General features: G+C 58.1%; 1 protein-coding gene and 1 long non-coding RNA gene across 26 annotated transcripts in view; one reads left to right on the top strand and one right to left on the bottom strand.

The window, feature by feature from the left end:
* RIMBP2 (RIMS binding protein 2) overlaps positions 1-23,371 on the bottom strand; it is a 227,505-nt gene that overhangs the window by 22,722 nt on the left and 181,412 nt on the right. For 22 of the 25 annotated variants that reach the window (XM_045459510.1, XM_045459508.1, XM_045459509.1 and 19 more), the window contains 5 exons: positions 21,332-22,144; positions 12,813-12,964; positions 8,813-9,274; positions 7,494-7,637; positions 2,368-2,526 (listed from right to left, as the gene is read on the bottom strand). In XM_045459510.1, the coding sequence (XP_045315466.1) occupies positions 2,368-2,526; positions 7,494-7,637; positions 8,813-9,274; positions 12,813-12,964; positions 21,332-22,144 (1,730 nt within the window). The remainder of the gene's footprint in view (positions 1-2,367; positions 2,527-7,493; positions 7,638-8,812; positions 9,275-12,812; positions 12,965-21,331; positions 22,145-23,371) is intronic. The other 3 variants (XM_045459527.1, XM_045459520.1, XM_045459522.1) reach the window with 1 other exon arrangement.
* LOC123588477 lies at positions 249-1,334 on the top strand. Its single transcript, XR_006707863.1, has 2 exons — positions 249-1,066; positions 1,153-1,334. It is a non-coding gene; the product is annotated as an uncharacterized LOC123588477 (long non-coding RNA).

The following is a 23,371-nucleotide window of genomic DNA, read 5'->3' as shown; positions in this document are numbered from 1 at the left end:
AACGGAAGGTTAACGGACGGTGCCCGGAGCGGGGCCGGCGGGAGGCGCGCTCTGAGTGGAGTGGAGGCCGCAAGTGTGGGGGGCGGTGGGCGAACAGCCGGAGGCCTGGGCGGGTCTGAACTCGGAAGTGGCCGTCGGTGCGGGGAGGCGGTCCCCACGGCGCCCCCCCTCCTCTACCCCCCTCCGCTGCAGCTAAACGCCTGTGGGACGGCGGGGCCTCGGCCCTCGGGCGCATCCCGGCTGGGGCAGTGTGGCTGCACAGCCCTGTTCCGCCAGTGTCTGCAGAGGACCTGGTGGGCCTGGCCGTCTGGATCCTGGCCCCTGGCGCGGGGAGCCACGTTCCGCTCCCCCCCCACCCCCTGCCCCGGTCTCAGGCCCAGCCTGCCTGCACAGTGCCACCCAGGAAGCTGCCCCACGCTGGAGGTGACCTGGCCACTGCGAGCCCACAGGTCACACACATTTCTGTCCTCAGGGGCATCCCCGAGCCCATCCTCCACACCCACTGAGCCCACCCAGACAGCTTCTCCTTCCAGAGGCCCTCCCTGCCCCTGCAGGCAAGGCCTTTCCTCCGGGACCCCCACCTGGGGCTCCACAAGCTGGGGGCCCTGGCGCATTTCCCCGGCGCTGTGGCTGGAGCTCACTGCTTGCAGGGAGGGCCTGGGCAGCGCGCCCTTGCCCTGGACCCAACCTCTCCCCTTTGCTGACCTGACGCCAGAGTCTGTTTGGGAGCAGGTTAGAAAGGGGTCTAACCGGGGCTTCCAAAGCGAGGCTGCCGTGGGGGAAGCTGGCCCAGCCACAGGGAACTGTGCCGAGGTGGGAAGCAGAGCCCAACCATGCCAGACTTGGTGGGACTTTCTAGAGAACTGCAAGTCCACACCAGCCTGTGAAATCTCCTGATTTAAAAACCTGTAAGAGTGCCGTGGGCACAACAAAGTAAGTGAGCCTGTGGCCGCCACAGGCCAGCTCTGCCCTCTGCCAGCTAGCTCCCAGGCAGACAGGGGACGGGGGGGAGGGGGCACTGGGCCATCAGTTTCCTAGGAACTCGTCGCTCTCCAAGCCTCCCTCTGTTCCTTTACGAAACTCTTCGCAGAAAGTGCCATCCCAGGGGCTTTCTCCATCCAAAGGAGAAGCATCCTGGAAAAACGGATACAGGCTTCACCCAGCCCAGCCACAGACACCTGCAGGCAGCTCTGGGGCCAAGCAGGGGGAGTCTCGGGGAGGGGGAGTCTGGGGGGAGTCAGGCTGGAGCAGGGGGCAGCCTGGGGCCTGCCTCCCTCAAGGAAGGCTGCTGTGAGTCCGCTGGCCAGTGTTGCCTTGGGACCTGGCAAGAGGCTCGGGGGGAGCCACCAGGACCGCCGGGAGCTGCAACCATGCAGGATTTGCATGCACATCTGGCATGTTCTTTGGTGACAGAGGATCTCCAAGGCTCTGCCGGGGGCCTTTGCTGGGAGAACATCTGAGTCTTGTCTATGCAAGCGGGCACTGAGCTGGCAGCCAGCACCGGATGTTGCCTTCTATCCACCACTCAAAATGCCTGGCTGCATGTCCTAGAGGAGTTCGGTGGTGGGGTGTGCTATCCCCCAGCAGAACGTTCCTCTCCGTGGCCTTTTCCAATTGCAAACCCCACAGGGGTCCCAGCAGCCGGGCGGCCCTTTATCTCCCCGGGGGTTGGGAACGGCCGCACTGCTGGCTCGGCCTGGCGCAGGGCCTGGTGCAGAGGCGGGCGGCTCATGCCCCGGGACGCGGTCAGGGTACGGGGACGCACACGGGGACAGGCCTCCTACTGGACTCTCCGGAGGCCCCAAGCTCATGTTCCGTGAAGGTGACCCCCATCCAGCCTGTCACTGGCGGCCGCACTGGAGGTGGGAGCCAAGGACACGGGGCTCTGGGGGTGTCTGAGAAGGGGCCTGTGTGCGGAGCCCGTGTGGCCCCTGCTGCCCCGCCCTCCTCTGGCCGCCATGCCCCGTGGAGCATCGCGCTCCCCAGCTTCCTCCTTTCCCGGAAAATCTGCAAAACCTCCGCTGGCTCTGCTCATCCCCAGCCCTTGTCTGACTCAGACACCTGTGTCCCGGCTGCTGGCTCTGCGGTCAGCACTCAGGGCCGGGCCGGGCGTCTTCCCTGTGCTGTTTTCCTATCCCACTCCATTCCCCGTACCGAGTCGTGCACTCCCAGGGGTGAAACATGCTCTGGAGCTCCTCCTCCCGGGCTTTTGGGGCGAGCCTGGGACAGGAGACCGGAGGAGTGCCTGAACATGAGCTCAGCACCAAGGAAGAAGCCGATCGAAACGGCAGGGCGCGGCCCCAGTGGAGGGACAGGGAAAGGGGGCCCCAGGCCGCGCGGAGGGAGCCGGTGACCCGGGCCACTGACCTTGAGGGCGTTGTGGGATGTGCCGCCAGGCCGCCTCCTGCCCCCGTCCTCCAGCTGCGTCTCGGAGCAGAGCTCCTCCTCGTCCTCCTCCATGATGTCGGACAGGTCGGAGCCCCGGCTACTCTCCGTGTGGTACTCGTCTCCGTGGCAGCAGTGCGGCTGGGGGCCGAGAGCAGGGGACACCGTGGGGCCCCCGGAGTCGGGGCTCCCGGGCTGCGCTGCCACCCTTTCCCTGCCCTGCAGCCTTGGGAGCCCCCGACTCGTGCATGTGCGTGTGCGTGTGCGTGTGTGTGCATATGCGTGTGTGCGTGTGCACATGTGCATGTGGCTCCCGTCAGCAGTGACAAGGGCCTGCACGTGTCCATCCCATCAGGCGCAGGGAGCCAGGAGGGCAGGGAGACGGCCCGGGGCTGCCTGCTCGGAGCCCGGTGGGAACAGGCTCAGACCCTTGCCGGCTCAGGCGGCCGCAGGGTGAGGGCACGCGGTGCGTGCAGGGCGGAGGGCCGTGGGAAGCGGGCGTGTACGCACCATATAAAGGCACCGAAGGCTCTTACAAATATCATGTGGTCTAATACGCGCACCGTGGGGCGTCTGGAGAACAGCCCAGCCTGGGCAGGCAGTGGACTCCCCCGCCATGGGCTGTGTTCACCCTGCGCCCAGCTTGGGGGCCGCGTGAACGGTTTCACAGGAAAGCCTCCTCGCGGGTTTGGTAACATGCAAACAGAAACACAAAGAGCCCGGCCAGGAGCTCAGCTGCAGTTCAGCGCCACGTCCTCACTCACGGAGTGTCCGTCACCGACACCCCCAGCACTGACAGCAAAACAGACTGCAACCCCCCGAAACTGAACGCCCTGACGAGCTCAGATTTATGAACGCGCTCTGCTTTCGCTAGATGGCGGTAAGAAAGGTTTCTTTATTTTCCTGGTGGGCGACAAGACAAATGCATTTCATCGCATCCTGCGACACACTTATTAAAAACACTCCAGCTTCCGATTACTACCCTAGATAAAAACATGCAAGCACTTCCAGCCACATTAAGCTCGTGGCCTAAGGTTTTGCCTGCATCGGCGGGGAGCAGTGGCCGGGAAGGTTCTCGGCCTGAGCCTCTGTCACCTCGGGGCTTGAGCTGTTCCAGCTGTCATTCTTTCAGTCAGGCACCAAGGAGAAGACGTACAATGAATGGCTTTAAACACACAGAGACCAGGCTGGTTTTAAGGAGGTCTTCCCCCAGGTGTACAGGAAGTGCCCTCCTACACGAGAACGGTCTCACCGGATCCCGACCCCATGATGAAGGAGTTAACTCGGGATGGAAGCAGGTGTCTACTGCTCACCAGGGACATCGTTGGTGGGAATCCTATTCCTCTCTCGGTGCTGGGCACATGATGCCCAGTGAGATGTAGCAGGGAGTGACTTTTCTCCCAGTTAAGAGAAAAGTGCCTGCCCAATATATAAATCAATTAATTGCAAACATAAGCAAACTTATCGACAGGAATACTGTAATTGCAAGGGACTGTAATACTCCACTTACAACAATGGACAGATCATCTAGGCAGAAAATCAACGAAGAAACAATGGTCCTGGGGGCGCCCGGGTGGCTTGGTCGGTTAAGCGTCTGACTTAGGCTCACGTGATGATAGCATGGTTCATGGGTTCGAGCCCCACGTCAGGCTCTGTGCTGACAGCTCAGAGCCTGGCACCTGCTTCGGATTCTGTATGTCCCTCTCTCTCTGCCCCTCCCCTAATTCCCACTCTGTCTCTCTCTATATATCTCAAAAATAAACATTAAAAAAACAAAAAACAATTGCCCTGAATGATACACTGGACCAGATGTACTTGACAGATATATTCAGAACTTTTCATCCAAAGCAGCAGAATACACATTCTTTTCGAGTGCACATGGAACATTCTCCAAGACAGATCACACACTGGGCCACGAAACAGCCCTCAATAAATCTAAAAGAACTGAAATCGTACCATGCATAGTTTCGGATCACAATGCTAATGAAACTTGAAATCAACCACACACAAAACAAATTTTGGAAAACCTCCAAATACGTGGAGGTTAAAGAACATCCTACTAAAGAACGAATGGGTCGACCAGGAAATTGAAGAAATTAAAAAATATATAGAAGCAAATGAAAATGGAAACACGACAGTCCAAACCCTTTGGGATGCAGCGAAGGCAGTCCTAAGAGGAAAATACACTGCAATCCAGGCCTATCTCCAGAAGCAACAAAAATCCCAAATACAAAACCTAACCACACAACCACAGGAACTAGAGGCAGAACAGCAAAGAAATCCCAAGGCCATCAGCAGAAGAGAAATAATAAAGATTAGAGCAGAAATAACCAATACAGAATCCAAAACAACAACAACAACAACAACAACAACAAACCCAGTAGAACTGATCAATGAATCTAAGAGCTGGTTTTTTTGAAAGAATAAACAAAACTGATAAACCCCTAGCTAGACTTCTCAAAAAGAAAAGGGAGACACCCCAAATAGATAAAATCATGAATGAAAGGAGGAGAGATCACAACCAACACCACAGAAATACAGATGACTCTCAGAAAATACTATAAAAAAATTATATGCCAACAAACTGGGCAACGTGGAAGAAACGGACAAATTCCTAAGCACCCACAGACTTCCAAAACTCAAACAGGAAGAAACAGAAAATTTGAAGAGACCCATAACCAGCAAAGAAATTGAATCAGTTATCAAAAATCTCCCAACACGTAAGAGCCCAGGACCAGACGGCTTCCCTGAGGAATTCTACCAGACATTTAAAGCAGAGTTAATACCTATCCTTCTCTCAAGCTGTTCCAAAAAGTAGAAACGGAAGGAAAACTTCCAGACTCATTCTATGAGGCCAGCATTACCTTGATTCCCAAACCAGACAGAGACCCCACCACACAGCAGGAAAACTACAGGCCAATATCTCTGATGAATATGGATGTGAAAACTCTCAACAACATAATAGCAAATCAAATTCAACAGTACATTAAAAGAATTATTCACCATGATCAAGTGGGATTCATCCCCGGGATACAGGGCAGGTTCAATATTCGCGCATCAATGTGATCCATCACATTAATGGAAAAAAGGATAAGAACCATATGGTCCCGTCAGCAGACGCAGAAAAAGCATTTGACAAAATACAGCATCCTTTCTTGATGAAAACCCTCAAGAAAGTCGGGATAGAAGGAATATACTTAAACATCATAGAAGCCATTTATGAAAAGCCCACAGCTACTATCATCGTCAACGGGGAACAACAGAGAGCTCTCCCCGAGATCAGGGGCACGACAGGGATGTCTCCTCTCACCACTGTCGTTTAACATAGTCTTGGAAGTCCCAGCCTCAGCAATCAGGCAACAAAACGAAATCAAAGGCACCCAAATTGGCAAAGAAGAAGTCAAACTTTCACTTTTCCCAGACGACATGATACCCTAAGTGGAAAACTCGAAAGACTCCACCAAAAAGCCGCTAGAACTGATCCGTGGACTCCGCAAAGTCACAGGATATAAAATTAACGCACAGAGATCGGCCGCGCTTCTATACACCAACAGTGAGTCGGCAGAGAAATCAAGGAACTGGTCCCACTTACAACTGCACCACACGCAACGGAATACCACTCGACGATGAGAAAGAATGAAATCCTGCCATCTGCAACAACGTGGATGGAACCGGAAGGTATTATGCTGAGTGAAATCAGTCAGTCAGAGAAGGACAGATGTATGTTCTCACTGATACGTGAAGTTTAAGAAACTTAACAGAGGACCATGTAGGAAGGGAAGGAAAAAAAATAGTTACAAACTGAAGGGGAGTCAAGCCATAAGAGACTCCTAAAAACAGAGAACAAACTGAGAGTCGATGGGAGGTTGGGGTGGGGGGAGACGGGAAAATGGGTGATGGCCATTAAGGAAGGCACTTGCCGGGATGAGCACTGGGTGTTGTGTGTAAGTGACGCATCACGGGAATCTACTTCCGAAGCCAAGAGCACACTGTATACGCTGTATGTTAGCTAACTTGGCAATAAATTACATTTAAAAAAAAGAGAGAGAGAAAGTGAAAAGCAAGCCCCCTTCTTTTTTCTCCCTTCCTTCCTTCCTCCCTCCCTCCCTGGGGGGCTGCCACATGAGGGTGTGATTATTGGAGCCATGGCAGCCACTTTGGAACCACGAGAGGAAGGCCAAAAGCATCGAAGCCTGAGAAGCCAGAGCCCAGATGCACCTGGAAGGCTGAATCAACCTTCCTCCTGCGTGGGCCTCCTATTCCTGTATGGCTGTATGGTGGGGTGATGAAGTATCTTCATCCCCTCTGTCACCGTTAGCTGGGTGTTCTGTTTCTCGTGTTAACATCGAGGCAAGCGGAATTCTTTGAACCTTGCAGACAAAGAACCCCGATGGCTGGAGACGCTGGGGAACTTGCCCGTGGAGCTATCGCCAGCCAGGCAGGGCCAGGATGTGACCCCAAGTGTGTGAGTCCAACATCGCCCCCGAGGCCGTGACACTGCCCTGCGCTGTGTGTGCCGTGGGTGGCGGACGACCTGTGGTGTCTTCACGCCCTGACACACACACACCACCCCCACCCCCGCCACTGCAGGGCCTGACACCAATCAAGGACGCTTCCGTTAGAGCGCACACGTCCAGAAGCTGCAGCCAAAACCCACACTGGATGCACCTGCTGCCCAAGAGGCTGGTCTGGATGCTTTGTGCCCTGGGGGCGGGAGGCGGACCCTTGACTTTCTGGTTCCCCCCGATGCCTGGCACATGGCAGATACCCAACGAACATTTTTCCCATCAGTAAAAGTGAATGAACAAATGGTAGGTTTTGCCCAACTTGACCAGGTGGTTATCTGTGGCTTTACCCGGCCCACAAAACCGCCCCCATGACCAGACGCCAGGACAGGGCAGTCGAGGAGTGTGGAAGCCTTCTGGAACCATCCCCAGGGGAGGTCACAAACGCACGGGCACCGTTACATCTAAAGCTCCCAAACCGAACGAGTGCCGTAACTGGGCCGGGCGCCTCCTCCTCCCCCGGGGACGGGGATGGCCCTGGCCCTGCAGAGGCCAGGGCACTGAGGCTAGGGGAGGCCGGCGGGGACCCCAGTCCACGCTCACCTGCTTGCCAAGCTCTGAGCCTCTCAGGAAGTCGTCCACCGAGGCGCCCCTCCTCTTGACGTCCGGGGAGCCGTAGCCGTCCTCCTCGTCTGAGTTTACATACAGACTGCCACCCCTCTCCAGGAAGATGCTCCTTTTCTCTAACTTGGAAGGACAAGGAAAGAAGCGGTCGGGAGGGCTGCAGAGGGGAAGGGGGCCTCCAGGCCCCCACGTCTCCTGGGCTCGGCCCTTCCTTGGCCCAGCCCCCTGTCCCCCTGGGGGCCACCACAAGCAGGGGCCTGTGTCAAGCGGCCCAGCGCTGGCCCCTGGCCTTGGCAGGTTTTCCGGGGTGCTGCCCCCCTCCCTTACCAGAACCACTTCCAGTCTTTGCTGGTAACCTACAGAAACCAACGGAAAGTTCTCTCTCCATGTGTCCCATTTGCCTGGCTCTCTCGATCTGATTAACGTTTTCTTGAAAAACGAGATTCAGACATTTGCTTTCTCTCCATGCCTTCCGAAAAGCGAGCTGGCCAGGGAACCAGCAGCCCCAGTCTCTGGCTCCCGCCTGCTGTCGGGGACCCTCCCTGGGGGTCTTAGAGCTGCGGGATGTGCGGCTGCCGTCCAGGAGAGCAGAGGGGCACCTGTTCACCTGCCAGGCCCTTCCTGCCCACAAAGCCTCGCCGAAAGCACCTGACATTCCGGGCCTGGGCTTCTGCTTTGTAAGACTCAGCACGGGGGCGGGGGGCCCCGGGTCAGTGTGCGTATTCAGGACCGTTCTTGTCACAAGTCACAAATTAATGCTGAACTCTTTTTTTAAGTATTCCAGGCCCATACTGGATCAACTAGGAGATGTCACATAGAAGCCTGCATTTGTGGTGTTTCGGGCGACACTGAAGGCTGTCACTGAACCCCTCATCCCTCCTGGCTGTTCTGAATGCCCCTGTGTCTCTCAGCTCTGACCTTCAGGGTCTGCACCCTTCCGGAGGTGCCCTGACCTGGTCCCCAACCCGGAGGCAGGCTGGCCAGCCCTGGGGACATCCTGGAAGTGGGGGCTCCCCAGCACTGGCACGGATCTCTCCATCCGGCAGCTCAGAGAGGGTGCCGTCGGGGGTCAGGCTCCTGGAGACCCTACAGGCTGGACAGGCAGAGTGGAGGGGGACACTGACCACCACGGTCCCTCTGCCAGAGCCCTGACCACAGGCCGCAGCAGACATGCTGGGCACCCCAGAAGACCGATGCCCCCGAGGAAGGGATGGGGTTCTGTCCCTGGCAGGGAGGGGGGCACGGCTCCCAGCCGGGCCGAGGGACAGTGGGACCAGGGAGAAGACACCCAGCCTTACCCGGCTGTTCTCGGCCACTCTCTGCGCGGCTTCCCGGGCCATGGCCTTGGCGACGGAGGTGGAGACCGGCGTGCCCTGCGGCTGCGGCAGGATCCGGCTGGGCGAGGGCGACCGCCGCCCCGGGCCCGAGCCCTGCATGCTGGGCGGCTCCAGCATATGCCCGTGGGCGGGGGCCGGTGCCCGGCTCTGCTCCCAGGCCTCGTCCACCATGACGTGGGGACCCGGGTGCTCCTCTTTGGTATCAGGGGCTCCGGCACTTGCTAATGGCTTCGGTGTGGGAGCAGTTCTCGGGTGGGGGGTTGGAGGCACCAGGAGGTCGGGGGGAATGGCAGCGAAGGCAGAGTCCACGGACTCGCCCTGTGCAGAGAGGGTCCGCACGGTCACGGCCTTGGCTTCCAGGCTCCGCAGCCGCACCAGCTCCACGGCCGCGCTGTCCGCCACGGGGGAGATGACCTCAGCCACCTGTCCACAGAGAGTGCCGGTCACAGGCTGCCCGCGTCCCCCCAGCTTGTCCCCCTGCACCCTGGCCAGCGCGAGACAGCCTCTCGTGCCCAGGGACTGGGGCCCATCTGTGCCCAGCGAGACGCACTGCCCGGCCTGGAGATCGAATGGGCCTCAGAGAGGGGACCAGGCAGGAGTCAGGCTCCTGGACTGGGGGCTGGGGACTTCTACAAACCCTGCACCTGCCAGCTGCTGGAGGTTTCCAGGGCACAAACTAGGACCACACTTTTTCCTTCCGTATCCGGCACCAATTCAGATACAGATGCAGGGGCCCCAGAAGCATGAGAACACTCAGTGTAAACCAGGAAAGCTGGGTTGGGGGAGGGGGCCAGGCAAAGGCCACAATGGACTTCCTGCTGCCTGAGAGGGAGGACGGCTCCTCTTATGCACATAGCCTGCCTGGGGGCTTCCCCAAGAAGTGGAGCAGAAGGGGGTCCTGGAGAAGGAGGGGAAGGAAGGGAGCAGAGGAGGTCCTGAGGGAGGAGGAGGAACAGAGGGGAAGAGTGAGGAACAGAGGGGAGTCCTGGGGAGGAGCAGCAGAGAGGAGGAGGGAGTAAGGGGAGGGGCAGAGGTGAGTCCTAGGGGAGGAGGGGAGCAGAGGGAGTCCTGGGGGAGGAGGGGAGCAGATGGGAGTCCTGGGGGCGGAGGGGAGCAGAGGGGAGTCCTGGGGGAGGAGGGGAGCAGAGGGGAGTCCTGGGGGAGGAGGGGAGCAGAGGGAGTCCTGGGGGCAGAGGGGAGCAGAGGGGAGTCCGGGGGAAGGAGGGGAGCAGAGGGGAGTCCTGGGGAGGAGGAGAGTCTGGGGGCAGAGGGGAGCAGAGGGGAATCCTGGGGGAGGAGGGGAGCAGAGGGGGTCCTGGGGGAGGAGGAGAGTCCTGGGGGAGGAGGGGAGCAGAGGGGAGTCCGGGGGAGGAGGGGAGAAGAGGGGAGTCCTGGGGGAGGAGGGGAGCAGAGGGGAGTCCTGGGGGAGGAGGGGAGCAGAGGGGAGTCCGGGGGAGGAGGGGAGCAGAGGGGAGTCCTGGGGGAGGAGGGGAGCAGAGGGGAGTCCTGGAGGAGGAGGGCAGCAGAGGGGAGTCCTGGGGGCGGAGGGGAGCAGAGGGGAGTCCTGGGGGAGGAGGGGAGCAGAGGGGAGTCCTGGGGGAGGAGGGGAGCAGAGGGAGTCCTGGGGGCAGAGGGGAGCAGAGGGGAGTCCGGGGGAAGGAGGGGAGCAGAGGGGAGTCCTGGGGAGGAGGAGAGTCTGGGGGCAGAGGGGAGCAGAGGGGAATCCTGGGGGAGGAGGGGAGCAGAGGGGGTCCTGGGGGAGGAGGAGAGTCCTGGGGGAGGAGGGGAGCAGAGGGGAGTCCGGGGGAGGAGGGGAGAAGAGGGGAGTCCTGGGGGAGGAGGGGAGCAGAGGGGAGTCCTGGGGGAGGAGGGGAGCAGAGGGGAGTCCGGGGGAGGAGGGGAGCAGAGGGGAGTCCTGGGGGAGGAGGGGAGCAGAGGGGAGTCCTGGAGGAGGAGGGCAGCAGAGGGGAGTCAGGGGGAGGAGGGAAGTCCTGGGGGAGGAGGGGAGCAGAGGGGAGTCCTGGAGGAGGAGGAGAGCAGAGGGGGTCCTGAGGGAGGAGGAGAGTCCTGGGGGAGGAGGGGAGCAGAGGGGAGTCCTGGGGGAGGAGGGGAGCAGAGGGGGTCCTGAGGGAGGAGGAGAGTCCTGGGGGAGGAGGGGAGCAGAGAGGGTCCTGAGGGAGGAGGGGAGCAGAGGGGAGTCCTGGGGGAGGAGGGGAGCAGAGGGAAGTCCTGGGGAGGAGGGGAGCAGAGGGGAGTCCTGGGGAGGAGGGGAGCAGAGGGGAGTTCTGGGGGAGGAGGGGAGCAGAGGGGGTCCTGAGGGAGGAGGAGAGTCCTGGGGGAGGAGGGGAGCAGAGGGGAGTCCTGGGGGAGGAGGGGAGCAGAGGGGAGTCCTGGGGGAGGAGGGGAGCAGAGGGGAGTCCTGGGGGAGGAAGGGAGCAGAGGGGAGTCCTGGGGGAGGAGGGGAGCAGAGGGGGTCCTGAGGGAGGAGGAGAGTCCTGGGGGAGGAGGGAAGCAGAGAGGGTCCTGAGGGAGGAGGGGAGCAGAGGGGGTCCTGAGGGAGGAGGGGAGCAGAGGGGGTCCTGAGGGAGGAGGGGAGCAGAGAGGGTCCTGAGGGAAGAGGGGAGCAGAGGGGGTCCTGAGGGAGGAGGGGAGCAGAGGGGAGTCCTGGGGGAGGAGGGGAGCAGAGGGGAGTTCTGGGGGAGGAGGGGAGCAGAGGGGAGTCCTGGAGGAGGAGGAGAGCAGAGGGGAGTCCTGGGGAGGAGGGGAGCAGAGGGGGTCCTGGGGGAGGAGGGGAGCAGAGAGGGTCCTGAGGGAAGAGGGGAGCAGAGGGGGTCCTGAGGGAGGAGGGGAGCAGAGGGGAGTCCTGGGGGAGGAGGGGAGCAGAGGGGAGTTCTGGGGGAGGAGGGGAGCAGAGGGGAGTCCTGGAGGAGGAGGAGAGCAGAGGGGAGTCCTGGGGAGGAGGGGAGCAGAGGGGGTCCTGGGGGAGGAGGGGAGCAGAGGGGGTCCTGAGGGAGGAGGGGAGCAGAGGGGAGTCCTGGGGGAGGAGGGGAGCAGAGGGGAGTTCTGGGGGAGGAGGGGAGCAGAGGGGAGTCCTGGAGGAGGAGGAGAGCAGAGGGGAGTCCTGGGGAGGAGGGGAGCAGAGGGGGTCCTGGGGGAGGAGGGGAGCAGAGGGGGTCCTGAGGGAGGAGGGGAACAGAGGGGAGTCCTGGGGAGGAGGGGAAAAGAGGGGAGTCCTGGGGAGGAGGAGAGCAGAGGGGAGTCCTGGGGGAGGAGGGAAGCAGCGGGGGTCCTGAGGGAGGAAGGGAGCAGAGGGGAGCCCTGGGGGAGGAGGGGAGCAGAGGGGAGTCCTGGGGAGGAGGGTGCAGGGGAGCATACCGCCTGCAGGTGGCAGTGTTTAAGGAGAAGGCAGGCCGATCTCAGAAAGGAGCCCGCACTTGCTAGGTCACCCTGGGTCCTCGGGGGAACAGTAGGATGGACAGAAGCTTCCCAAGCCTCCCCCAAGGCAGCCACGTCTGTGCCATGGGCCAGGACGGAGTTGGGCCTCGTGTGTTGAGGTGCAGCTGTCTTGCTCAGTGCTCCCGAGGAGGGCTCCCCTTGGCCGCTGGTACCACCTTGTGGAGTTTGTGAGCCCGTCGGTGGCAGGGAGGGGGGGGTGCTGATTTTATGGGGACGGAGAAGTGAGTTTTCAGTACTGAGGGGAGTTGCAAGAACCGCCCATGGCAGGGCAAACATTGTGGGAGGTGGGCAAAGAAGGTTCTGGAAAGGGGGAAGGACAGAAGGGGGCCGGGGGTGTTCTGCGGGGGGCCGTGGGCACCCCTCTGGGTGCCGTTTAGGAACTGCTGGTGGTCCTGGGGGTGGAGGAGGGAGGGGAGAGGGAGGGGAGAGGGAGGGCGCCCCCAAGGGCTCACCCCTCCAGGAGCAGGTGCGGGCAGGCCCCGCCCCCACACGCACCAGAACTCACCCTCTGCCCTTTGGCGTACACGCCGTAGCCGGTCACGTTCGCCCCGTTGGACAGCCCGGCAGTCGTTAGGGCGGGTGGCTTCCAGGAGACCTGGACGGTTGCTGGGGTGGGCCCAGCGTGGACGGAGACATCTTGGGGGGGCGCCGGAGGGCCTGGGGGCACAGAAGGCAGCACTTTCAGGGCACGGCCCTCTGGCAGGCGGGCGGCTGCTCTGCGCACTGCTCTCACCTGGGAGGACGGCGCCGGGCCGGGTCGCCAGGGCAGGAGGTGAGGGTGAGGAAAGGCAGAGGCGGCAGGAGGGCGGAAGCTCCCAGCGTGCACCGCGGCTCTGCCGCTCACCTGGACGCCGATCCGCCCTCCGGGGCCACCTGCACCCTGCTCCCAGCCCACCAGGTGGATGCAATTACCTGCCACGGGATCGGCTCCGGTCGCGCTAGGAGATACCCGCGTTTGGGAGACAAAGGCGATCCCTCCCTCTCTCCCTGCCCCTCTCCCTGCTTCCCCCTCTCCTTCCTCTCTCTGTCCATCAGACTAGACAGGATGCAGGCGTGGGCCACGTACTTGCCACCCCAGGGAGGGGACAGAGCCGAGCGACAAGACACGGGTGCGAGGACACCATCTGAACCCGAGAGCCCAGCTGTGCACACAGGTGCACCAGTGGACAGCTCGTGTCGTGCCTCAGCCGGTCTGCACGTGCCCACTGGTCTTGAGCAGCCGGTTCAAGCCACATGGAGGCAGTGGCCGTGTCCCCGGTCCTTCTGGCAGCTCCTGGTGACAACAGGATCGCCAGTGCTGCCTGTCACCCACGGGTGACCTCCTTTCCCGTGGGTCTGGTGCCAACCCCCCACCACACATCTTCCTGTTGGAACACGCATGGCATTTCACTTGGAAGGGGATGTATTTATAACTTCCGGGAGGAAGGCCTCGAGCCCCACACGCCTTGCTACCGTCCCCCAAGGCATGAATTTCCGGGTGGGAGGGCACCAGCTGTCCGGCGAGGCTCCTCCGTGAGCCCCACGTTCTTCTACTCGCCACGGGGCGCTCACACAGGCCTCGGGCGGCCGCGCGCACCCACTCTGCACACGAGGCGATCAAGGTTCAAGAGAAGTTGCTCAGCCATCAAGTGTGGGAGGCGGGGCTCACACCCACACCTGCCCACGGCCCACTTGCAAGGGCAGCTTCGAGTCCACTGTCAAACACCCGCCGTGAGGAAGGTCCTCCCGCTGTCTTCGCAGCCTGGCCAGGAGGGAAGTTCTACCCGGACAGCTCCCTCACACGTGACGTGCTACCAAAGGAAGGCGTGCCGAGGGCCTGACCAGAGAGCAGACGTCCTCTCCTCTGTGCTCCCCCATCCACCCACCGCTCGGCACTGACTTGGCTCCTCCTGGATGCCAGACCTGTCGCCTTATAACCACATCCTCCTAGAAATGCAAACGAGCCAGAGGCAGGATGGACAGGACGGGGCGCGGATCAGAGGGCACCGGAGCCTGCCCGCCAGGGTTCCAGTCCCACATCCGCCAATTACTGGCGTGGGACCTTGGACGACTGCTCGCCCTTCCTGTCTTTATTTAGTCACCGTATCTAAAGACAGATGCAAGACAGCACCTACCGGCAACAACGGCTACGTACTCACTAGAACATCGTCGTCATGTTACTATTCTGTCTCTGCTCAGACAGCTACACTCAGTTTCCAAACTCCCCTCTCGGTAAGACGTGGCCATGTGACAGACTTCCGCACAGCAGCCCGCCAAAGACTCCCCAGGTGAACCTTCAAGGCCTCGCCCCTTGTGGTGGTCTGAGAAGGAGATGACCCTCGGGGGCAACCTTAGAGGCCACGTGCTGGAAAGGGTGAGGCCACGGGATGGACGTGCCCGGGTCCCCAGATGGCCGCTGGAACCGAGCTGCCCACCAGGGACGTGTGCGTCGGATCGACTCGTGCACAAGCCTCTGGGAAATCAGTTTCTAACATACAACAGACGATCAGTATCACCAAGCTCACCAAGCTGTGCGACGAACAGAACTAAGATGTACGTGAAGTGCTCGTAAGAGCACACGGGCTCGGAGTAAGTGCCATCTGTATGTTTACTGTTGATACCGGTCGTTTCAACTTGACCCCAAGGGCACGATACTCCTCCCCCTCCCATAAAAGACACTGAAATCCCCACCTTCTATATCAGAAGTGGAAGGCCATTCTGGAGGGAACAGTCCTTTGGGTGGGAATCACCTGTTTCAGTGGCTGCCGGTAGTTGGATGGTGTCTGACCAGACTCCGGGGATTTCGCGGGGAGGAGTCTGTTCTCAGCCTCCAAGGGTGACTGTTCCTCCTCAAGCACTGCTAATCGCATCAACCGTGAGTGCCGTCCGTCTCCCTTCCCTGTGATTGGTCACCATCGCGGACTCACCCCCAGAGCATGGGACAGATCGCGGGGGCTCTCATCCACTCACAGCTGACTGGCTGCCAGGGCTCTCGGAAACACCGTGGGGCACCACTTCCCCGAGTCTCCCCAACACTGTCCTCGTGACCTGGTTGCGTTCACAAGATGAAAGGAATCAGCGGTTCTCGTCAGAGCCAGATTGCTCTCCTTTGTTGCAAAGAACACCCGGCAGGGAGAAAAGCAGCCCGTGCCTCATGGCGGAGAGAAGACTCTCAACCCATTTCAAAATGCTTCCCGTGAACACGCCCAACGTGGGTCATCCCGCGCTACGGGGTAGAGAGGGCGGGCACCGTGTGGTCTGCACCTTTTAAGACGGGGAACACACATAGCAAATCCCACACGTAACCAGATTCCTTCTCATTCCCCCCTAGGGCACTGCCCAGCTAGCTCGTGTGAGAGACAGAGTCCAAGCAGCAAGTGGCAGGCAGTCTTGCTAGGGCGTGGAATTGGAAGCTGGCCTCCAGTGATGGCAGAGATGACAGAAATCGAGAAGAGAAATCCCGGAAAGTGAAGATGCAAGGCAACAGGATCCCCAACCTCTGTGTGCCCAGTCCCCTCACGCCATTTACGCAGTGACTCCTAAGTCGTGCCTGTGCAGGGCAGACAAGGATGCGAGCAACATACGGGAAAGGAAACAGCCAGACGGCTGCAGAGTTCAGTGGTGATTCTGAGAGCTGCCTGGCACTGAGACGAAGGATTTGGGGTTCAAGTCCCGCCAAGTTAGAGGAGCCTGGGTTTTCCACTGGAGACATGGAAGGTCCAAATCATAGAAGCTGGGATCATACATCAGGATGGAGGGCTGCATTCTAAAGGCAAAAATGAAACACACCCACCCAAATAAAGCTAAAACAAGCATATACAAGACATAGATATGTCACAAGTAATATAACTGTCTGCAAGGATAAACCTCAACACCCTCCAGAGGTGCTGTTATAGCTGTTACTGAGAAAGGGAACAGAATTCAGTCTCCACGGTGCATAATCTACACTGTCCAACACACAATGAAAGTCACCAGATGTGGAAAGAAATGAGCGAATATGTGATTGAGAGAAAAAACAGTCAGTAGACACAGGCCCATATGTGACTCAGGTGTTAGAATTAGCAAAGACTTTAAAACAATTATTACAAACAGGTTAAAAATGTATAGGTAAAGATGAATGTGATAGGCCAAGAGATGGGAATCCCCAGAGTGATAAGAAAATTAAAAAAAAAAAAAAAAAAAAAAGAACCAAATGAAAATCCTAGAACTGAAAACTCCAATGGCCAAAATAAAAATTTCATTTAATGGTCTTAACAGCAGATTGGACACTGCAAAAGACAGATCTAATAAAGTTGAAGACATTATCATAGAAATTATCCTAACTGAAACACAATGAGGAAAATGATTTAACAAATTAACAGGAGTTCATACATCTGTATGACATTAGCAAGCAATTTGACTCATGTACAATTAGGTTCTCAGACGGGAAAGACAGAATAAGGTAGAAAAAATGTGGAGATATAAAATTTGAAATTTGCAGAAAAACTACCACCAATACCACCCTTAGATCAAGGATTGTCAGTAAATTTCAAAAAAGACAAAGAGAAAAATCTTGAAAGCAGTCAGGGAATGAATGGGACAATAGAAAACTCAGCTGACTCCTTGTAGAAATAGGGAAGGCCAAGACAAAAGGAATGACATTTCCAAAGTCCTGAAATTTAAAAAAAGCCTAGAATTCTATATCCAGAGAAAAAATTATCTTTAAATAAGTGTGAAATAATGAGGATTTTTTTTTTTTTTTTTTTTACCTAAGCAAAAGAATTCTGCAAGAGACGCTAAAGGAAATTGTTCAGGGCTAAAAGGAAATCATAACAGATTGAAATGTGGACCAAAAAGGGATATAACATTATCATAACACAATAAAACATATGATAAAATATATAAAAGCAATAGCAAAAATGAAGGTGCATAAATGGAATTATACCCTGGTACTATTCTTCCCTTATAAATAAGCTTATGTTATTAATGTAAAATAATTCTTAATAAGCTAAATAGGCATGTGTTACTCCCTAAATCAATCTCTAAAACAAGAATATAAAGAGTTATAACAACAACAACAACAAAAAAGTCAGCAGAGGAGAAAATGGAATAGAAAAAAAAACTCTTAGTTGATCCCCACCCCCCCATCCCCACCCCCCCCCCCAGACACAAAAGCAGGGAAAGATGAAGAAAAAAACCAGACAGGACAAATGAAACATAAAGAACAAATGGCAGACTTAAATAAAGTCGTATCAATCATTGTACTAAATGTGAAGGAACTAAAGATTCCAATTAAAAGGCAGAGACTATCATATTGTTATAACACCAAGACCCAATTACAGACCATTTGCAAGAGACATACAAAAAATAAAAATACAAAGAATTTGAAAGGTTAGGAAGAGATAGAACATGCAAATACTAAGCATGGAAAAGCTGGTAGTCCTATGAGTCTCAGACAAAACAGACTTCAAGACAAAAACTAATTATCAGAGACAAAGGGGTGCGTTTCATTACAAAAAAGGAGTCAATTCATCATGAAAAACTAACAATTTTAAATGTGTATGTGCCAGGGCGCCTGGGTGGCTCAGTCAGTTAAGCGTCCGACTTCAGCTCGGGTCATGATCTCATGGTTCGTGGGTTCAGGCCCTGCGTCGGGCTCTGTGCCGACAGCTCGGAGCCTGGAGCCTGCTTTGGATTCTGTGTCTCCCTCTGTCTTCCCCTCCCTGGATCACACTCTGTGTCTCTCTCTCTCTCTCTCAAAAATAAACATACGTTAAAAAAAAAAAAGTTAAAAAAATTTTACAAAAATGTGTATGTGCCTAATAATGGAGCTCCACAATATATAAAGCTAAAATCAGAACACTGAAGAAGAAATTAGACACACAGACAGTAACTCTCAATGACCGGATAGACCAAGCAGACAAAACCCAAGAAGGATATGAGGAATTTACAAGTTCTATTGATAGGTCTCTCATGGCCCATCTGGGAAGCAGCCTGCCCTTCCTGCAGCGACGGGGTACTCTGCATGCAGGCTCCTGGTCACGATCTGCTTTGAATCTTGGAGGCTGCAAATACCAAGCCAGGCCCAGCAGGCAGGGGGACAGGATAGCTCAGGAGAAATGCCAGCCCCTCTGTCCTCACTCAAGTATGCAATTCACCTGGCACTGGGAGAGTGGGGGTCACGCAGGGCAACGTTTGGCCCAGGCTGGAGGGAGGAAGTCAGGCCGCTCCCAGTGAGCAGGCCTGGCCTCTTCAGGGGCCACAGGACCCTGGCGCTGCCAGCGGGGAATTGATGTGTCTTGTTTGTCTAGGCCCTGCTGGGTCCCGTAGCTGCCAGAGTCCTTTTGAGGAAATGCTGTATGCAGTGTTGCAAACCCTAAAGATAATCTCAAATTCTGATCTGAAACCTGCCGGTGAACACCAGCTTTAAATTCCACACCAGGAATTTAGGTATCACAACGGCTACCACTGAAAACGTTTCCTGCCCCAAACCACATTCACATGGCTGGTGTTGTCCCAAAGCACACACATTGCCCATCCCGCTGCTGATAACTGTCCCTGGGACATGCAGGGACAGTTGCAATCCCACCTGCGAGATCCGGTATTTGCTTGCTCGGGACCCACGAGATCTGTCTCGTAAAGGAGGGACTCTGGAACTCGTGAGGTGCTAGCCTTTCTGCGGAGCGGGTCGCTCTATCCAGACCAGAGTTTTCTGAGGGCTTGCGCCGCAGCCTGTAGCTAACACGAGTCTTCAGAAACCCCATTACCTCATTCAGGGTCACCAGTGTTCCCTTGACCACCTGGCTCTGGCACTTTGGAAGTCGATTAAGCTATCAGGCCCCATCGTTCTTAAGGGCAATGGCCAAGAGCGGAAACCGGTCTGGGATCTGCCTCGGTGCTCGCTTCTACCTACAGTGGAATCACACTACCGGACTCGTGGGTGAAGAAAGGCTGGTCACTGCCATTCCGCCACCCCCGGCCCCGCTCCCCACACACGGGCCCGGAGATGCGGACCAGCGGGAGCGGCGCTCATGTCCGTCACGTCGGGGTGCCTTGAACAAGTCATACCCGACACGAGTTCAGAGGGGCTGGTCTAGGAGCACCCCTTTCCTCCCACGCAGGGCAAGCTCCCCCCAGGCCTTCCACTCACTCCACTCACCACGGACAGGACACCGCTCCTTCTGGTCAGGAGACAGAAACGTTTGCGACGAACCCAATGTTGGGTCCGCTATCCCCAGAATTCACGGGCTCAAATCCTCGCCTCCAGACCCTGAATCTGCGGGTGCCTCGGTCTTAGACATCCAGCCTCCAGAGTCGTGAGGCGAGACCGTCCGCTGCGTGAGCCCTCAGGCTTACGGACGAAGACATCGGTGACGGGGAGTTAAGCTGCGGCACACGACTCGTGCTCACACCCCACCTGGACCCCATTCTCTCCATCGCGCCCTGGGCTTCTCTAGAAGCCTTCCAGGGGGGACCAACGCGTGTGCCCCCTCGTCCCTCCTGAGCCCCCACGGAGCCCTGAGCTCGGCGTGTCTTGTTTCTTGTGCCCCCAGCACCGACCCACAACCTCACGGTAGGCTTCAGGGGAAAGAGGGGTCCTCGTTATCCCAGTCTTCATGACCGACGCCGGTGGCCGGGCAGGGAATCGAGTCAGCACGGAAGACAAAGGCGCTGACCCTTTACGACTCGGCTCCTCCTCAGACCACCTCCCGCCGGAGGGTAGAGTCTGCCCCCCTGCCCGTGGGTCAGGCTGCTTTGTGGGTCAGGCGCCCATTGATCACAGGCTTGGCACACGCTGGAGAACACGACGACACGGAAGTCAACCATCACGAACCGAAAAGCCCACGTTGTGTGGGACGGAAGACTTTATGCAGCCGCTTAAAATGACCCCGGAGAAGAAACGAACTGTTTGCGAAAACTACTGACAAGCGAGGTTCGGCAGGACAGGATTAACGAATCACAGAGGTCCGACAAAGGGGCGGCTGAGACGGGCACTTCCGGGGGATCTCACGAGTAACTCGGGACTAAGAGACGATCCGCAGGAGACAGATTACACCCTCGAACATTCTCGAAGAATGACCTTCTTGGCTCCAAGAAGGCTGCTCTTCCCGCCGGTACCCAGGCTCCCCCCCACCGGACACAGCTGACCCGCGTGGAAGGGCGGCCTCGGACGGGCCCCACAGCAAAGAGTGGCACAGCAGACGTTTCTGGAGGGGGGGGGGGGGTAGCTGCCCCTTAGCAGCACAGGGACCCTGGAGGATCGGCGACGAGCTGACCCGCAGGCACGTGTACCTGAGCCCCTCTCTACGACCGCCCAGGGTGTGTGTGGGAAGGGAGGCGCGTCACTTCTCCTGCCATTCTTCCTAGTGGAGGACGCACAGGAGACGGGCTCTCCGTGGCAGACGTGCCCAGAACCCAGAAGGGCGTCTACGATGGGACGTCACGCCTTCTACGCAAATCCATCCCCGTGTTTGCGTCCGAAGGAAAAACTGAGACGGAAAGAACCGTCGCGAAGGCACGTAGGCGCTTCATTCGCTGTTGCCCTCCACGAGCGCACGCGTGTGGCGGCCACGCCGTGGGGGAGACGTCCTCGCCCGTCCCCGAGGTGGTCTCGCCTCCTCCCGTCCGTTCCGGGCTAGGCCTCTTGCACGTGCCAGTGTCAGAAGCAATGTTCTCAAAACCGTGGTCCCTAAACAAACTCCAAGTAGTCTCTTGCCCTCTCTCTCTCACACGCACGTGCACACATACCCATAGACACGCACACGTGTGCGCACGTGCATATACACGCACGCGTGTACACGTACACACCCATGCACATACATGCACACGTGTGCGTGCACACACAATGCACGCACTCACCTACACACGCGTGCACACACACGCACACGCACGCACACGCCCTGCTTCCTGCTGACTTACGGGATTTTCCAGGACAGCGCTGACTGAATGTGGTCTCCCCCCGCCTGCCCCCTCCCCTCTCAGCCACCCCTCCCCTCGTACGGGTGACAGCCCTTGCCCTCCCCCCTCCCCCCGGGACCCCTCCCCCGCCGGGAGGACGGGGCTCACCTGCCGGCAACGTGGAGAACTCCACGAAGGCCTCCTTCTTCTCCCGCTGCTCCAGGGGCAGCTGCCACGGCATCTGGTGGGGCCTGGCCAGGACCTTCACCTTGTAGGCCACGTTGGGCCTGAGGTTGAAGAACCGGTACGTGTAGCTCGCGGCCCGGACCACGTCGAGCTCCTCCTCGTTGAGGAAGATGACGTGGCTGTAGTTGCTGTTGGCGGGCAGCCAGGAGAGCTGGGCCGAGATCTGGGTGATGTTGTCCACCCTCAGCCGGGAGGGGGCCACCGCCACGTCCTTGCCCACCAGCAGCGTGCAGCGCAGCTCGTCCGAGTGGCCCCTGCTGGTGGCACACTGCACGGAGATGCGGTAGGTGCAGGCCGCCGTGTCGAGCTTCTCGATGAGGGCCTTGGTCCTGCTCCCCGGCGCGAGGCTCACGCGCGGCTCCTGGTCCACGAGCACGCTGTAGCTGCTCACGGTCCCCCAGCCCGGTGGCACTGCCGGCGGCTCCCAGGCCACAATGACACTTCTGGCGAGTTGTTTGATGAGGGTGATTTTCCGAGGGTAAGGCACGATGTCTTCTCCGACGTCGTCGACGCTCACGCCCGGCGTCTCCGCACCGCCGTCTGCGACGCCGGCGTCGACGGGGGTGGGGGCGTGCAGGTCCAGAATGTTCTCCCCCTCCGAGCCGATGCCCGAACGGTTGATGAGATTCTGGTCCTGCTCGTTCCCCAGCGTGCTTGCCGGCCGCGACTCGTTGTCCTGGACAAAATCCACAAAGTTGGAGGGCACCAAGCCCCTCTGCCCGTCCAGGAGCTCGCCTGTTGGTACAAAGGCAGTGAGATCAGCCCGCCCTCGCATCGGGGCCCCGAGGTCCCGCCGCACCCACACGGCTCCCCGACGGGGCCGTGCGGTACGGCCGTGGGATTCCACAGGTCGTCACGGACACCTGCTCAAACGTCCCGTCCTCGGGACCTTGCTCCCACCGCTCGCCCCCTGCGACCCGCGAAGCCATCAGGCAGCATGGCCCCCTGCTTAGTCAACACCTGCCTACAGACACGGACACCCCATGAGCGCAGAGACCTCTTTCCGTTCATCACGCTTAAGAGTCCTGGCACACAGTAGGCGCCCAGTAAATGTTTGTTTATGGACGAACAAACGTGCATGAGACGAGGGTTTGGGAGGTTAAGAAAGTAAACATCTTACTATTATTTTTGAGGGTATGATCACAGGAATAGGATTTAAAGGTGACCTCTCCCCCTTGCAAAGCACACTGTGTATGTCCTAAGGAAGCTCCCAGAATGCCCGTTTGCTGTGAGAAAGAAACTGCCCATGTGGTGCCAGACCACCTGTAGGTTGAGTGGCAAAAAATTTCATCACACCAGCTCTCGTGGCTACTGGCGGCCACAGGGAGAACCTCTTCTCATTCTGCGAAATGCTCTGTTTTTAGTTGGGCTCAAAACCTGTTAGCAGCAGAAGTCTAAAAAACAGAAGTGTTTTGAGGAGCCTCAAAGATGCCGTGATTTGGGTAATCTCGCAGCACCAGCGGGACGGGCCATTTGCCCAGTACGTGGCCGGGCGTGGCAGGGAGGTGCCCGCTCCCGGTAGACCCTGGCCTCGGGAGACGTGTGATGGACCCAGAGGAGGGCACGCGACCATTGGATGGGCCGTGGATTCCCCCAGAGTAAAGGGGGACTCCGGCCTGCTCCCGGCCCCACGTAGGGTGTGGGTCAGCTGGCACCCCCAGGATGCTCTCACGAGGGCCGGTGCTCGGGTGACGCCGACAGTGATAACCGCACTCACCGGGCACCGGGTCCTGTCCTACCCGCCCTGCACCTCATTTACCCAAGGCTGCCCGCGGGTCGAATTCGCTTTCTCCGTTCTACACAGAGGAAGGCACAGAGACAAGGGAAATTCCCGAGCTTCGCAGCCCCGTTTGAATCAGGCCTCCAGAAAGCTGATGCGGGCAAGATGCCTGCTGTGAGCAGTCTAGAGATTTCCAACAAGGGTTTTCTGGCGGCCGCCTCGGGCGCCTGTTTCTACAGGTG

The sequence above is a fragment of the Leopardus geoffroyi genome, chromosome D3, assembly GCF_018350155.1.
Source record: "Leopardus geoffroyi isolate Oge1 chromosome D3, O.geoffroyi_Oge1_pat1.0, whole genome shotgun sequence".
NCBI lineage: Eukaryota > Metazoa > Chordata > Mammalia > Carnivora > Felidae > Leopardus > Leopardus geoffroyi.
Note: the sequence above shows the minus strand (reverse complement) of the source record. Positions and strands in the feature narration are given on the sequence as shown.